Below are 16,480 nucleotides of genomic sequence, written 5' to 3'. Positions count from 1 at the left end.
ACTTTCCAAATACGTTTGTTTTTTACTCATTTTGCTAGCTCCTGGGTTTCATTGTAGCGGTAACCTATCACCTGACTGAGAAGCACGCTTTCACCTGCGTCAAGGGTGACATATTGTAGACAGATGTAACAGAGAATCCGGTAGTTATGGTCTCTCGATATGGCAGATTTTCACCTACTACGATGTTTCCTGCACAATAAATGGACATGATCAGACCTGACCTTGCTTTTTAGGCCACAATCTCACCTCTTATCTACTGGCAAAAGAATTTCAGATATCTTCGGAACTGATAAGTGTGGTGATTGAGAAAAACTGCTCCACAACTGCTTTAAAAACAAGGAACGTTTTTCCCCTTTGAGTTGGCATCAAAACTGTGATGGTTTTATTTGGGATTTACGTTGAGCTTTTTTTTTTTTTTTTTTAAACAATCTATTGTTAGTGGGTGTCTTTCAGGATTCACATAAACCAGTCGCCTAAATTTATCGTAATTCAGGTGGCAGCTTTTGTTTTGTCCCTGTCACTCACCCTCTTCTCTATTTAGGTTTCACTTTCCTGTCAATTTTCCCTTTCCAATCATTTTCTTACACTGACTATCGTCGTCCTTTCTAACATGCTGCTGTTGTTTTTTTGCCTCCTTTTGTCGTCTTCCACTCTCAGTCGTCGTCCTTGCTAACATCTCTGCAGTCATCCTCTGAGGTGCCCTGCGCTGCAGAGCTGGTTAGCGCCATAGAAAAACTGGTTAAAACCAAAATGGTGAGTGTGTGGACGTGCATGCGTGTCTGTCTGGTTAGATGTGAACGTTTTTTGCCTTGCTTTTGAATACAAAATTCACACTCGTCATGTTATAATGCCGTCCTCTGCTGGTTCTACCACTCAAAAACATGAGTGACTTGCACAGAACTCCTCCAATAAATATGCAGTGGAATTTCACATATTTAATTGACTAGTATAGAATTCTGGATCTGGCTTCACCTCATTAACTAATGATAATTCATTTGTCCATGGCATGTACAGTACGCCACAACTTTATTTGTTGTTGATCCAGATCTAGATTACGGATCTGGTTCCCCAAAACATTCAAATCTAAACTATTTAGTATTGTGGCATACCAAAGCCAGACACAGAATTTGCCGCAACCTATTCAATTCAGATTGTGTTGCAATAATGATGCGTGTTACCGATCAAGAGAAATTTCAACCCTTGAAATTTCAACCCCATGTCATCTTTGGGTCATACCAAATACCGCATACCAAAAATCGGCAGTACCATTTCAAGATTTGTTTTACAAAGTCGATCGAGATTGAGGATCTGGACCAGATCATAATTAGGGTCACTAAAATTGTTTTTCGGGTTGCAGGAAGGTTCCACATTAAATTTCACTCACATTCGTGTCTAACATTTAAAAAATTTGTTGCAAACATAATCTACATCAATTTGTAATGCAGTCTTTGATCCGAATCAGATTTATTGGCCAAGTATGTAAAACACACAAGAAATTTACTTCCCCGGTTACAACCTGTCCAGAGGAACATAAACAAAACAATGACCAACAGAGGGAAACAGAACGGGAAACCTGGCGGTTTGTGGTTAAGGACCCTGATACGTGAGATGTGAAAGGAAAACAATAACAAAGGAGGAAAGAAAACTCTGACCATTCTCCTTAAATGGGAGCACGGTTTCAGCCTGAGAAAAAACCTCAGCACATGGGGTGTACATTTAAAAGACATGTACAACAAATCTCAAGAATTAACAAGTAGGGAACGGGAAGGATGGAAAGAGAGGAGAGGGGGGAACGCATCACAACCAGTCCGACGAGCTGCTCAGACCAGGAACGCCCTGTCAATCGGGTTACGACACAGGGCTGGAGCAAACAAGAGTACAACAAGGAGGTTGACATTTCAGGGCGTTTTGTAGCATATTATTGTCATTGTTTGTGTATGCATGTCAAGCATCCGCAGCTGCAAGGACAAGCCTTTAAATCAGTCTCAGGCTCGGGAAAGACGGCTCAGGAAGCTGATTGGAATGCTTGCATCCGAGCATATTTTTCATCCAGTCCAGACAACAGTTGTTTTGGGAACAGGCCGTCAACATTCTAAAACAGCCTTGAAGGTCTTTTAGCTTGTGACTCTCATTGGCATCAGTGAGCCGAATCTTTGATCAATAAATCAAATTTTCTTAGGCGGGGCCAACTACTCTCTGTTCTTTTCCATTTTGCGAAGTGACTCCAACACCGCATCCACTTTGCGATTGAGTTCAGTCAACGCATGAGTCTGAGTGTTGATCACGCCATCCAGAAAGGCCGGCAGCTTGTTCCCTGCTAATGAAGCTGTTCCACCATCGGCTGAATTGTAAATAATCCAGAATCACATTGTGGCACTGGATCATTGGTAGATTTAGCGACTATTTAGGTGTACCATATTTTTCGCACTAAAAGGCGCACCTAAAAGCCTTCCATTTTCTTAAAAGCTCACAGCTCGCCTTAAAATCCATTGCACCTTGTGTATGGTCATTACGGTAATATGTCGACCCCAAAATGGCTCCTTGCAAGAGACATGCTTACAACGCAGAGTTCAAACTTAAGGCGATCCGGTTATGCAGTTGAACATGAAAATAGAGCAGCGGCAAGAGAGTTCAATGTTAACGAGTCGATGTGATAACTTTCTGTTGGTTGAGTGAACTGTGTCGCTGCTTTATTAAATAAGTTTTACTGGCATCTGATCCTTCTGTTTGCATTTCCTTGAGCGTAGCTCCATCTAGTGGATGCATTGTAGATTGCATCTTATAATGCGGTGTGTTCCAATATATGAAAAAAATTACAAAATACTGTAGGTAATTCATTGAAGGTGCGCCTCTTAGTGTGGAAAGTGCGCCAGTGCGCCTTTTAGTGTGGAAAATACGGTACTTTAAACCTACATGTCTTTTTCTTGTTTGTTTGTTTTTTTTAATTTATTTATTTTTTGCAACAGACCTTAGAACCAGGAGCTCACCCGGTATTCTCCCAACTCTCCCCACCGGAACAAAGCACTCCTGTCCAGCGCCGGAACCCTGAGCTGGAACAGAGAGCCAAAGCCATGAGGGGTCGCATGTAAGTCTGCTACCTGGCCCCACTTTGGAACAAATGCTCTTGATATCGTTCCAACTAAGGTGACTTTTGTTTTTCCGCTTAGGTTCGTCCTGAACGAGTTGATACAGACAGAGAAGGACTATGTCAAAGACTTGGGCATTGTTGTTGAGGTGAGTGAGTCATGAATTATTTTTAACATCACAAGATCTCACACACATGAGTGAACATGATGCCTTTATTTTCTAAGAACTGGCTGTGTTGTGACCTTTGCATTTTTTGTGTGTGTGTGTGTGTGTGTGTGTGTGTGTGTGTGTGTGTGTGCATACTAAAGGCCTGAAGTCTCTCTTGTCACATATTTTTACATATTGTCCTTTCTTCTAGCTGTGGTGTTTACGAGCGTCACTAATGCTCTTGATATCGTTCCAACTAAGGTGACTTTTGTTTTTCCGCTTAGGTTCGTCCTGAACGAGTTGATACAGACAGAGAAGGACTATGTCAAAGACTTGGGCATTGTTGTTGAGGTGAGTGAGTCATGAATTATTTTTAACATCACAAGATCTCACACACATGAGTGAACATGATGCCTTTATTTTCTAAGAACTGGCTGTGTTGTGACCTTTGCATTTTTTGTGTGTGTGTGTGTGTGTGTGTGTGTGTGTGTGTGTGTGTGTGTTCATTCAAGGCGACTGAAGTCTGGCTTGACCTATGATTACATATTGTCCTTTCTTCTAAGGCTGTGGTTTTTACGAGCGTCACTGGCTGTGTAGTGATTCACTCGCCTCACTTTTGTGCAGGCATCATGGGTTCCTGTCTGTCTCTGTGTGTTTCCTGTGATGACGAATCTTTTGGAATCGATTATCCTGTCGATTACACTGGTCAACAAATGTTTCGTTATTTATTTATTTTTTTAACTACATTTTTCTGGATAAATATGTGGCGGAGCGGTTACGAATCTGCCCTCATTTTTTTCTCTAGCAAATCCGGTTTTCATGTTGATTAATGATGAGCGATTACTGATACCAAGTGTCTATGTCAGGCCGATATTTGGCCTTCTTCTAAGGCAGTGGTTCTTAACCTGGGTTCGATCGAACGCCAGGGGTTCGGTGAATCGGTCTCAGGGGTTCGACGGAGTCTATGCCATGAAGGTTATGACACACCCGACTCAACATGTCAATTAGTTATGACACACCCACTTGGCCATCCCTGGCTGCAGATGATCACGTTACATTGCTTGTCCAATCACTGCTGCGGGTAATTTAGTTCGCTCCAAGGTCAACGTCTGACTTTTGTGATAGTACATCATGCATGGTTCATTTTGTGAAATTGAAAAAAACGTATATTTATGTCTTGGAATTTTATTTACTTTTTTCTGGTTTGAATAAATGCGTTTTTTTTTGTGTCTTGAAATTGTCAAAAATATCATTTTTATTTTTCACTAATGAAGTGTTCGGTGAATATGCATTTGAACTGTTTGGGTTCAATGCCTCTAACAACGTTAAGAACCGCTGTTCTGAGGTATCTGTTTTGCAAAGGCAGCCGATTCTAGTTTTGGAAATACATTACAAATGAGTTTTTGTCATACATCTGGTTAGGAAGCGCATTGTCCTATATGGAACCCAAGTCTCACTTGAATTGAAAAATGGTCCCCCCCCACCCGCCCCCCCAAAATTTTGATTACCCATCCATGGGCTGTACAGACACTCTACATCTGTATCGTATGATCTATGATTTCAACCTCCTTGCAGGGTTTCATGAAGAGAATAGAGGAAAAAGGCGTTCCCGATGACATGAAAGGAAAAGAGAAAATCGTCTTTGGCAACATTCATCAGATCTTCGACTGGCACAGAGAGTAAGTCACTGGGAATCGAGGAATTGAATATTTGTGGTTTTAGCGACTGGAAAACAACGCTGCTCTGTGCTGGCAGCTTCTTTGTAGGAGAGTTGGAGAAATGTCTGGACGACCACGAGCACCTCGCCGAGCTCTTCATCAAACATGTGAGTGAGGAGGCTTTTGCACTCCGTGGGTGTCCACCTGCTAAACTTTGGTTGGTATTGTTTTTAATTTCCCAGGAGAGAAGACTGCACATGTATGTGATCTACTGTCAGAACAAACCCAAGTCTGAGTTCATCGTAGCAGAATATGACAATTATTTTGACGTGAGTTACGTTTTATACTATAGTTCACAAGACACAATGCTTACATGTTTTGTGACACACCTCTGACCTCATGAATGGACAAAAAAATTTCCACAGACACACTCAGATTTTATATAAAGTCTTCCATGAAGAGTAGAAGCTGCACACTCTTCACTACCCTTCTCTCTTTCTGTGCTTTTGTTAAGTATACTGTATGCCATGTACAGCAACACGATTTTGCACATTGACCCTCCAACATTCATCCAATGTACCGTATTTTCCGCACTATAAGGCGCACCGAAAAGTCTTCCACTTTCTTAAAAGCTCACAGCACGCCTTAAAATCCGGTGCGCCTTGTGTATGGTCATTAAGGTAATATGCCGATCCCAAGATGGCTCCTCGCTGGAGACATGCTTACAATGTTATAACGTCTTTGTCCGTCTCAGTGCCTTCTCTTCTTCCGTTCGACTCGAGAGGCGTTCATGACCGCCTCCGAAAAACCTAAATTAACATTCCTTCAATGAAACTACGAGAATCGAAAATAATGCATCAAAACAGAAAATCAAGCGAGGAAATCACAAATTAAATTCTATAGCCCCCTACAGAATTTATTTAGGCATTTCCTCATTTGTGAATACAGTACACAACAAAGGAATAAATAACAAACACTTCTGAGACAGTCCAGTTTCCTACATTTTACTGACATCTGATCGTTCTGTGTGAGCTACGCTCAAGGAAATACCAAAATAAATTCTGGAGGGGCCTATAGAATTTATTTTGTGATTTCCTCGCTTGATTTTCTGTTTTGATGCATTATTTTCAATTTTCATAGTTTCATTGAAGTAATCGTTAATTTACGTTTTTCGGAGGTGGTCATGAACGCCTCTCGAGTCGAATGGAAGGAGCATAGCTCCATCTAGTGGATGCATTGTAGATTGCGCCTTATAATCCAGTGCGTCCAATATATGAAAAAAATTACTCAATAAACCATTCATTGAAGGTGCGCCTCATAATCCAGTGCACCTTTTAGTGCGGAAAATACGGTACATCATAACAAATGAATACTGTATATCAACAGAATACAATGATCTGCAACTCATGTTTAACCTATATTTAATTGAATACACGACAAAGACATGATATTCAATGTTCAAACTGATAACAAAAAGCTGTGACAGGTGGCAAAAAAGACAAAGAAAGTTGAAGAATGCTCATCAAACACCTGCTTGGAACATCCTACAGGTGAACAGGCTAACTGGGATTGATTCACAACCAAAGATGAGGCGAGGGGTCACCTCTTTGTGAACTACATGAGAAAATAGTCAAACAGTTTAGGATAATGTTCCTCAATGTACTTCTGAAAACCAATGTCAATAAATACAGTTAAGCGCTACATCCGCAAGCGTAATTTAAAACTCTTCGACGCAATGCAAAAGCCATTTATCAACCACACCCAGAAACGGCCCCGGCTTCTCTGGACCCGAGCTCATCTAACATGGACTGATGCAAAGTAGAAATGTGTTCTGTGGTCTGACGAGTCCACATTTTCAATTGTTTGGGGAAATTGTGGACATCGTGTCCTCCTGGCCAAACAGGAAAAGAACCATCCGGGCTGTTATGGACCCAAAGTTCAAATGCCAGCATCAGTGGTGGTATGGGGTTGTGTTAGCATCAATGGCATGGGTAACTTACACATCTGTGAAGGCTTCATTAATGGTGAAAGGTACATACAGGTATTGGAGAAACATACAGTATGCTGCCATCCGAGCAAAGTCTTTTTCATGGATGGCCCTACTTAATTTCAGCTAGACAATGTCAGACCACATTCTGCACGTGTTACAACAGTGTGGCGTCATAATCAAAGAGTGCGGGAACAAGACAGGCCTGCCTGCAGTCCAGACCTGTCTCCCATATGAAAATGTGTGGCACATTATGAAGTGTAAAATACAAGCATGAAACTGAGACCCTGAACTGAAGCTTACATGAAGCAAGATTCCACCTACAAAGTTTCAACAATTAACAAACTCAATTCCTAAACCTTTATTGGATGTTGTTTAAAAAAAACAAAAAAAAAAAAAAAAACAAAACAAGGGTGATGTAACACAGATTTTTTGGAACGTGTTGTAGCCAAATCATTGTATTCTGTTTTGATTTGTTTTACACAACCTTCCCAACTTAATTAGAATTGTCTTTGTACTTCATTCTTCCCCCATTGTTTGCTATCATAACCATAGTTGTTAATTCACGATTTAGGGTTGATTACTGTAACTCAACTAGGGTTGAGGTCCTTTTTGCTTCTCCTTGCAGGGAGTCCAGCAGGACATTCAGTCCCGGTTGACAATTAGCGACTTCCTTATCAAACCAATCCAAAGAATCACCAAATACCAGCTGCTACTGAAGGTATGTGATCAGATCTGTACTTGTTACCAGTGGAGACTTCGTATTTTCATGTCATGCCATTGATTCCTCATAGGATTTCCTGAAGTACAGCTCCAAGGCAGGAATGGACTGTGAACAAATCGAGGTAAAACGACTTAAACTTACTCGCACTGGGACAGAAATATCTTGGCGTTATTGCATTTCACACTGTCTTAAAACAGCACCCCTTGATGTCCGATCATTGTGTCTTTCTCTGACAGCAAGCAGTGGATTTGATGTCTCAGGTTCCCAAATTATGTAACGACATGATGAACTTAGGTCGGCTACAAGGATACGAGGTACGTTTGTTTTACCAGGAACCGAATATACAGTGAAGCCAATGGATAGAGAGAATACTGAAAAAAAAAATATTGCCGCACAACGCTGTACTACTTTTTACCCTGAATGTGCTCAACTATCCCTTAATGGGTAACGCAATAGAAATGTATTTAAAATAATGTTTTCGTGTGTCTATGACCTTTGCACGTATGCTTGAAACCTTCAGACGTTGCATACCAGAAGAGCATGTGGTCACCACTAAGTAATGACTTAGTTTTAACCAATAATGTCCCTGCCCAGGGCAAGCTAACCAATCAGGGCAAGCTGCTGCAGCAGGAGACTTTCTTCGTGACCGAGCAGGATCCCGGCGTCTTGTCGCGCTCGAAAGAACGGCGGGTGTTCCTCTTTGAGCAGATCGTCATCTTCAGTGAGCTGCTCAGGAAAGGCTCGTCCACGCCCGGATACCAGTTCAAAAAGAGCATCAAGGTACCCGACCCAGAGCATACGCCGCAACTGTATCAAACTGTGGGAAAAGGCAGGACAAAAACTGTATTTAAGAAGGCCGAGAGACAGAAATTCACATAATAATGCCGTTGCATGTAATATAAACTTAGTGACGGGCATGTTTTGCATGATAAAAGGAGCAACATTTTGACATCTCGGCTCACATGCAGGACAATGTTTGCTCTCACTCCGCGAGCTGTTAGCAAGAAGTGCTAATAGCTGATTCTAAAGCAGCATTATTCTAAAAAAGTGCCCGTACCACGCTTGATCAACTTATATGAAAAGCACCCATAACAAATATATATTTGCTATTTTAGTGTTTAGGCTTGTCAACTTTATCTTTCAGTGGTCAAATATATGAAGGAGTTTCGAGTGGTAATGACGGTTTTCACTTCAGGTGTCCTACTTGGGTCTAGAGGAGAGCGTGGACAACGATCCGTGTAAGTTCGTATTGTCGTGTCGCGGCTCGTCGGAGCATTTCACCCTGCAAGCGGCCAACGTTGACATCAAGCAGGTCTGGGTCAGACACATCAAGGCACTCCTGGATGCTCAAAGCAACTTCCTGTCCGGTGAGACGAGAACACTCACATTCAGATGATCCCTGAGCTTTTCAAACCAAGTGGTCATGATTCGTTGCTACCATTTTGTGTCCTCCACCGCAGCACTCGTGTCTCCCATCGAGTATCAGCAGAAGCGCAGCGGCACCTCGTCTCTTACCAGAAACCGCTCGACCGCCAGCAATCGCTCAAGCACGCCTTGTCACAGCCGGCCCTCGTCGGCGGTTGGCCTCGGCGAAAAGGAGAGTGAGAGAGGACGCAGCCAGTTGACAGCATCGACTTCCAATGGCGGCACATCGTGTTTCGACTCCAGGGTGAGTCACGTTGATGCGCTCAAGAAACGATTGTTTTACCTCCACCAGTAGTTTTCATCACCACTTGTTAGTTAATTAGCACAATGACCTTTTTCTTTGTAATGCATCGATGCCACTACTCGATCTATCCATCCATCCATTTTCTCAGCCGCTTCATCCTCACAAGGGTCACGACCATGCTGAAGCCTATTCCAACTGTCTTGGGCCAGTCGGTGGGGTACGCCCTGAACTGGTTGCCAGTCAATTGCAGGGCACAAATAGACAAATAACCATTCGCCCTCACACTCACACCTTGGGACAATTTTGAGTGTTCCATTAACCGGCCATGTGTGTTTTTGAAATTTGGGAGTACCCGGAAAAAAGCCACACAGGCATGGGGAGACCATGCAAACTCCACACAGGAATCAAAACTACGACGTCTGCACTGTGAGGCGGACGTGCAAACCAGTCAACTATTTTGCCGCCCCGCTACCTGATGTTTATGTTTTTATTTTTTTTTCCATTGGCAAAACCATATACTATTTTTAGTAAAGCAAAACTGTCCAACAATTGTGATAAAGAAAATGTTTTTATAAAGCTTGAAACTGAAAAGCTGTGATTGGCTGGCAACCCTTCACCTCTGTTATCGAATGCCATAGATAAAGGCATTTAAAAAACAATTGTGCATGCATGTTGGTAATGTAAACACTGTGATATTGGAGATGGATAACATGAGAATATATGTATAGGAACATACAGGCCGCTTAGACCTGCAATGTAAAGAATGCTGACAATTTTTGCTGCTCTTCCTCCTCCTCCTCTACCTTGAACCCTCCCCCCCACCTTACCCCACCTCAGGACGGCGTCCGTAATGGCATCCCAGCCATCTGCACCGTCGTCCAGCCCTCGTAGCCGTACCCTATAACCTTGTCCTCCTCTTCCTCCTCTTTTCCTCCATGCGCTGCCCATCCTTGTCGCCATCCTCGTCTTCCTCAGGAGAGCGATGGCGGCTGCTGCAACGGCGCCTCGTCCACCATGCGCGTCGCTCAGGACTACTCGGCGCTCAAGGAGAACGAGATATGTGTGAGTCAGGGCGAGATGGTGCAGGTCCTGGCGACCAATCAGCAGAACATGTACCTCGTTTACCGGCCCGCCGACAGCCAGTCGCCCGCCGCCGAGGGCTGGGTGCCCGGGCACGTCTTGGGCCCGGCCCACAAGCCCTTAAAAGACTCCTCCTCCGCCACGTCCTTCTCTGCGGCAGTGGCCGACGCCAACAACATCAAGTAAGTCCCAGGCCCACCCCCCACCACCACCAGCACCACCACAGCACTTGTTTACCTGCAGCACTTGGATGGGATCGGATGGCCTGTTGCCCACAGTGACGCTTTTTGACTCACTGACTGGCTGACAACAAACTCTAGTGCTAGACTGGATAGTATCTCGTAGCTGATCTGGAATGTGGAGCTTCAAAACCGGACTTATTTCAGTTCCTAACAACCCTGCTTTTTCTCCTTTTTTTTGTTTGTTCTTGTTGATGCTTGTTTTCTCCCGTTTGTTTGAATTTTTTGTTGTTCTTGTTTTTTTGTTTTTTGTTTTTTTTTGTTTTTGAGAAAAAAAAAGGACTGGGTTCTCCGCACTGGAGGTTTCTGTTGTTGTCTGTGGCAATCTTTAAACTATTTGTGTTAACCCCTCTTGTTGCCTTGTTATAATAATTAATTATTATTTTTATTTGATGGACAAAATTGGATCCTTTTCCTTCTCCATGTTGATTTTTGTTGTTTAATATGTTGGTAGTTCACTGTACAAATATGTCTCGACTGAGGCTCTAGAGCATTCCTGTTTATAAAAAAAAAACAACAACAAACAGAAAAAAAACAAAGACGGAAAATCCTTTTTGCACTATTTAAGAAAAATATGAAGTCAAGCTGTGCAATATGTTTTTCGTCAAAATGGCCACGGGCAGTAGTGTACTGTTGCTAGTCTCGAAGAAGAAGAATTTTAAATGTATTTTAATTTTGTAAAATAAAACCTTTTGGGGGCAGCATGCGGTAGCAAAAAAAGCAAACGTGGCGGGAGAAGTTTTACTTCTGCGTCACGAAGATGGAGGCGATGGACAGTTTGTAGTTTTTAACATTTTGTAAATAAACTACAAGAGCCAACATGCAGCAAACATGACTAGTCTGCGACTTCCTTTCTATTTCATGTCCTGGAGGTTTGCCGATTGAAAAAAATGTCATCTTTATAAAACTATTAAAAAAAACGTTTTATACCATTTTTATCACCCATATTATTTATTTTCAACTACTTAAGTTTTTACTAACATCAGCGGTTTGCAACTCCACAGATGGTTTGGTGTCTGACAGACTTTTATTGTGTATACATAGAGTCAAACAGAAATAAGAACTGTGAACCATTTGCTATTTTTTATCATCAAAATGTTCTGCATGACGGTATATGGAATTTCATATCAAAAAGTCCATTATAAACAACTCATCACTTATGTAGTTTGAAATATTATTTAAGGTTTTTAATGAATGGCAATGTCGGAAGATTGTGATGGGATAAAAAGTTCCACCACTGCAAAAAATAATATATATATTCCGGTATTCTATACACTGTAAGTCATTAAAAAAAAGTGGACCTGCATGTTATTGCTGTCCACGGAATTGTATCGCCAAATTTTACAATTTTTATTTAGAGCACAGATGAAAATAAAATGGAGAGGTGTGGGGTGAGGTTTTGTATAAATACAAAAAAGTTTTGCTTCGATAGCGATAATACAAATTCTGAATGAGCAGAGGTTCAAAAATTATTATTTGTGACTCTTTGGTGCCATCAGTGGTGGATTGAGAGAAAAGGTAAACGTCACTTCTAATATCTTCTTTCCTCCCCAATACGTACATTTTATCAGTGTCAATAATAATGAGCGACCAGCGACTGTCCCTCCCCCTTTTCTCATGCACCAGTGCAGTCTGGCTGCATTGTCAGGACTCTGTGTCACTTCTTCATCGAGTACGGCAACACACATTTTAGTCCGCGCTTATGCATCACATGAGCAACAGAACTACTGCTAGAAAGAAACAACAACGTCATCAAATTCTTTTCTGTCACATAGAATCACATTTGCACCACATTTTCCAATGTACGGTACATTTTTTATTTTCAATTGAAGTCGTCAAAAAGTATTCAATTGAATTTTACTATTTATTACCATTGTTTGGTAATATTTTTCACTCTTATACATTATGTGATGAATATAGAGGTCATGTACTTTATTTTACCAAATGTATTATTTCATTGACATATTTGATCAATCTTTGCTATTGTTATTTTAGTTTTATTTTAATATACTGTATGATTTCATATTTTAGTCAAGTCAACCTGATTTTTCGACCGGGACTAGATACAGTAAAGTGGGGGATCATTTCAAGACCCACCCGTGATAAAAATCTGCAATATTTGAGACCATATAAAAGCACATATTTCAGTTTTCCTATTCCTATTTTCCAATTCAACTCATTAAAGCACAATTAAATCTGATAACGCCATTTTTTTTTTAAAAACAACTTTTCTTTCGTGCCTCTTTTCAGTTTCTTGTTCGCACACTTCTCCAAACAGAATTTAAAGAATGCTTGGCCTGAGAAATTGACTTCCTGAGTACTTATTCAATTCCAGCTCCAGCCTCCCTGTGTGGAGTTTGCATGTTCTCCCCGGGCCTGCGTGGGTTTTCTTCGGGTACTCCGGTTCCCTCCCACATTCCGAAAACATGCATGGCAGGCTGATTGACCACTCTAAATTGTCCCTTGGTGTGAGGGTGCCCCCCGCCTACTGCCCGAAGACAGCTGGGATAGGCTCCAGCACCCCCCGTGACCCTAGTGACGATCAAGCGGGTCGGAAAATGAATGAATGAATATATAGAGAGAGAGAGAAGCCATCAAGATCGCTCCTCATTTTAAATGTCCAAAAGATTTGTGGCTCCCGTTAAGTTTATTTGATGAAATGGGTTCAAAAGGCGCTTTAGTTACCAACACCAATGTAATATGTCCCTCTCTCCTCCCTTGCCACACTGATTGTGCCACGGACAGACTAAATACGGAATGTATGAAAACGAAATGTTGCCTAATGTCCGAGAATTATGATCAGTCGTCACCAAAATTTAAGAAGGCCTGTCTTCCATTGAAAATGTGTGGATGAAGCGCAAAGTATGACAATGGAGAGGCCTCAACTGTTGAGCAACCAAGTTGTATATTTAGGAAAGCAATTTGAAAGAATTTCGCTGACTAAGATTCAACAAATACTCTCTTCAGTTCCCAATTTCTTATTGGGTGTTGTTATCATGAAAGTTGACATAACAGAGTGGTAAACATGCCCCTGTCTTAACTTTTTTTTTTTTTCATGTGTTGCAGGCCTTTACTTCATTTACTTCAAATTAGTGAAAATGTACACAAAATAAGTAAATGAATAACATGTATGAGCTTGAACATTAAATATCTTGCCTTGGTAGTGTATTGAATTGAATATTGGTGGAAAAGGATTTGTAAATCTTTCTGTTTTGATTTACATTTGACAAAAGCTTCCAACTTCACGTGAATTGGGATTTGTATTAATTACAAATTCATCTGGCATCATCTCCACTCTAACGCTTAATAATACATGCATAATAATGTTCTATATACTTTTCCAATCTGTTTTTGTGTTAAGAGTGATGTCGCCCTACGCAGCCCAAACCCGCTGGTTACGCCCGGGCTCATCTGTGACCTGCCGTTGACATGTTCTGTTCCTGTACCGTACAGGAAGTCTCTGTCATGGAACACGCTGCGCGCTAGGAAGCGTGCCGAAGCCAAAGACTTCTCGGTGTTGGGAGTCAGAGGTCAGGAGAATGGCCTCCTACGTAAGACAAAAGAAACCACGCCCCCTCCCCCGCTGCTCGCCTCCCCTGTTTCCAGGGCGAAGGGCAAAGTGAGTAACGGCGACGAGCGCCTGTCGCCTGCCTGCCCCTGAGCACACTATTCACAAAAAGTTCGGGATATTCGGCTTTCGAGTAAAATTTCAAAATTAAACTCCAGTAAAGGTATTTGTTCATCATGAATTTTCTACCGAAAGCAGAATAATGCTAACTTTTTGTGAGTTACATTTAAACACCTAATTTTGTGGCCCATGAGTTTTTTTGCTAACACGTGTGCGTGTCTATGTGCGCATGTTTGTGGTGTGACCCCACAATGACAAAGCGTAGCTTTTCTGCTCAACCCCATGACAATGGTTCTCAACCAGGTATTAGCATTAACTTTGCTAGCGTGAAATCGACGTCATTTTTTTTCCAGTTGAAAATTTGCAACGTCGCTATTTGTCCTTTGTCTGCTGTGTTGATTTTTTTTTTTTTTTACTTGATGGGATTCACCAAATAGAATGTGTTGTTCAGTCGGATAACTAGTCCAACAGAAACAGAAATAGCCGACTTGACTGTGCTAATGTTGCTGGAAATGCTCATTCATTCTGTTCGTTATTTAAGAAAGTCTGATTTTATTGTTAGCTGTGTCTTTCTAGCATGTGAAAGAAGAGAGGGCAGCTGAGAATCACTGAATTTCTATGTTACATTTTTTCCCCAAAATTTATTTTCCTCAGATGCAACGGTTTAAAAAAATAAATAAAGAACAAAGTTAACAGATTTGACGTGGCATAAAATCATTCAAATCAGCAAAATGTAAAATATTGTCAACAATTTCATTTTGTATTTAATATTTCCCAACATTGAATAAACCGTGGGTGGGTGAGGTTGTCCTTTTTTATTTTTTAAATGTTTTTTTTTTCTGTTTTGACTTGTTTGATATTTCTGTCACCGTGCATGGCTACTTGTGAAAGACTTTATGATGAGCTAATTCACTTAGTTTTGGTTTTGGTAGTTGTTTTTTGGGACTAACACATGAGTGAGTACAATTTTTATCATCATTTTTATGTGAAACATCATCCCGTAGACCAGGATTTTCAATGATGTAAACATGGAAATTTGTTTTCAGCCAAGTAACCCCTAACCAGTGCAAAGCATTTTGGCATGTGAAAAAATAAATAAATAGGGTGCTATGCCATCAGTATCTGGCTTTGGAGTTATATCTCTGGAAATATTTGGAGATGAATGAAAAGATTATTTTAAAATATCTATTATTATATACTATCAGCACTGTTGTATTTTAAAGTCTGACGTCCTCCCTGAAGTGCCTTCACGTACCGCCATTTGTGAATCACCGCCAAAGACAAATATGTTAGTATTCAGTGAAAGCTTTTGAAACATCACCTGGCAAAACAATGATCATGGTTGTAGCGCAAACTTTAAAAAGGTATGTATCAACAAACTGGTTCCCCTGTGCTGATGGACACTAAATCCAAAGAACGCAAATTGAATCCTTTATCAATCTTCGCTTTTTTTTGTTTCCTCGTGTTATTTTCTCTGTGGTATTCTGACTTGTTCTTTTGCGCACTTCCTCATTACCCCCTGTACTATTTTAACGCCCCCCCCCCCCCTTGCTCCTACCATGCATTTCCATTCTTGCATAATTCTCTTTTTCCACTCCCTCGCCTGCTTCCCCACCAGGAGGTTCACACTTCAGATGAATCAGACTGTGACGATGACCTTGACCCAAAAACTGGCATGGAGGTACTTTGAAAAAATAGATTGCTATATACCTCCCATCAGAAAAAAACATTTCTTGTGTTTTAGCTGAAAGCTAAAAGTGTATGTGTGTGTGTGTATGTGTGTGTATGTGTGTGTGTGTGTGTGTGTGTGTGTGTGTGTGTGTGTGTGTGTGTGTGTGTGTGTCATGAGCACTTAGAGCTAAGATCGGTCCTAAAAAATCGAGCCCGGCCCGAGGGTATTTAAGCCCGACCCGGCCCGAGCCCGATCACTTAGCTTGATTTGCAGGCCCGAGCCCGAAGCAAACCCGACATTTCATATTTTATTTGTGAGGACTCGGGAGGAGGAGGGGTGATTTCTGATAACAAAACCTGTCTTTTGGAATGAAATCTAAGTTAAACAAGACTGTATAAACATTTACATCTTTTATATTTCTGTTTCTGAAGAGGTTACATTAACCGACAATTTTCTATCATTGACGGATTTTTTTTAAGAGTGGACGGGGAAAATTTAAGGCCGTCCGTCATTTTGACGGGTTGAAAATTGGGCCGTAAACCACCGCAGCAGTACGTCCTTAAGAATCTAGCGAGGCACTATAAGAGAA

The 16,480-nt window shown here is 41.3% G+C and overlaps 1 protein-coding gene across 1 annotated transcript in view; it reads left to right on the top strand.

Moving 5' to 3' along the window:
* The window catches only part of kalrna (kalirin RhoGEF kinase a), a 142,463-nt gene that overhangs the window by 118,101 nt on the left and 7,882 nt on the right, over positions 1–16,480 (top strand). Inside the window, exons 44-58 of the mRNA XM_019875685.1 lie at positions 658–753; positions 2,967–3,085; positions 3,168–3,234; positions 4,810–4,913; positions 4,990–5,059; positions 5,135–5,221; positions 7,508–7,600; positions 7,674–7,724; positions 7,840–7,917; positions 8,198–8,383; positions 8,799–8,970; positions 9,064–9,272; positions 10,248–10,534; positions 14,045–14,210; positions 15,838–15,900. Coding sequence (XP_019731244.1) covers positions 658–753; positions 2,967–3,085; positions 3,168–3,234; positions 4,810–4,913; positions 4,990–5,059; positions 5,135–5,221; positions 7,508–7,600; positions 7,674–7,724; positions 7,840–7,917; positions 8,198–8,383; positions 8,799–8,970; positions 9,064–9,272; positions 10,248–10,534; positions 14,045–14,210; positions 15,838–15,900 — 1,848 coding nt within the window. The remainder of the gene's footprint in view (positions 1–657; positions 754–2,966; positions 3,086–3,167; positions 3,235–4,809; positions 4,914–4,989; positions 5,060–5,134; positions 5,222–7,507; positions 7,601–7,673; positions 7,725–7,839; positions 7,918–8,197; positions 8,384–8,798; positions 8,971–9,063; positions 9,273–10,247; positions 10,535–14,044; positions 14,211–15,837; positions 15,901–16,480) is intronic.

This window comes from Hippocampus comes, unplaced genomic scaffold (assembly GCF_001891065.2).
Source record: "Hippocampus comes isolate QL1 unplaced genomic scaffold, H_comes_QL1_v1.1 scaffold234, whole genome shotgun sequence".
NCBI classification, from domain to species: Eukaryota; Metazoa; Chordata; class Actinopteri; order Syngnathiformes; family Syngnathidae; genus Hippocampus; species Hippocampus comes.
This window is presented reverse-complemented; position numbering and strand designations above follow the sequence as displayed.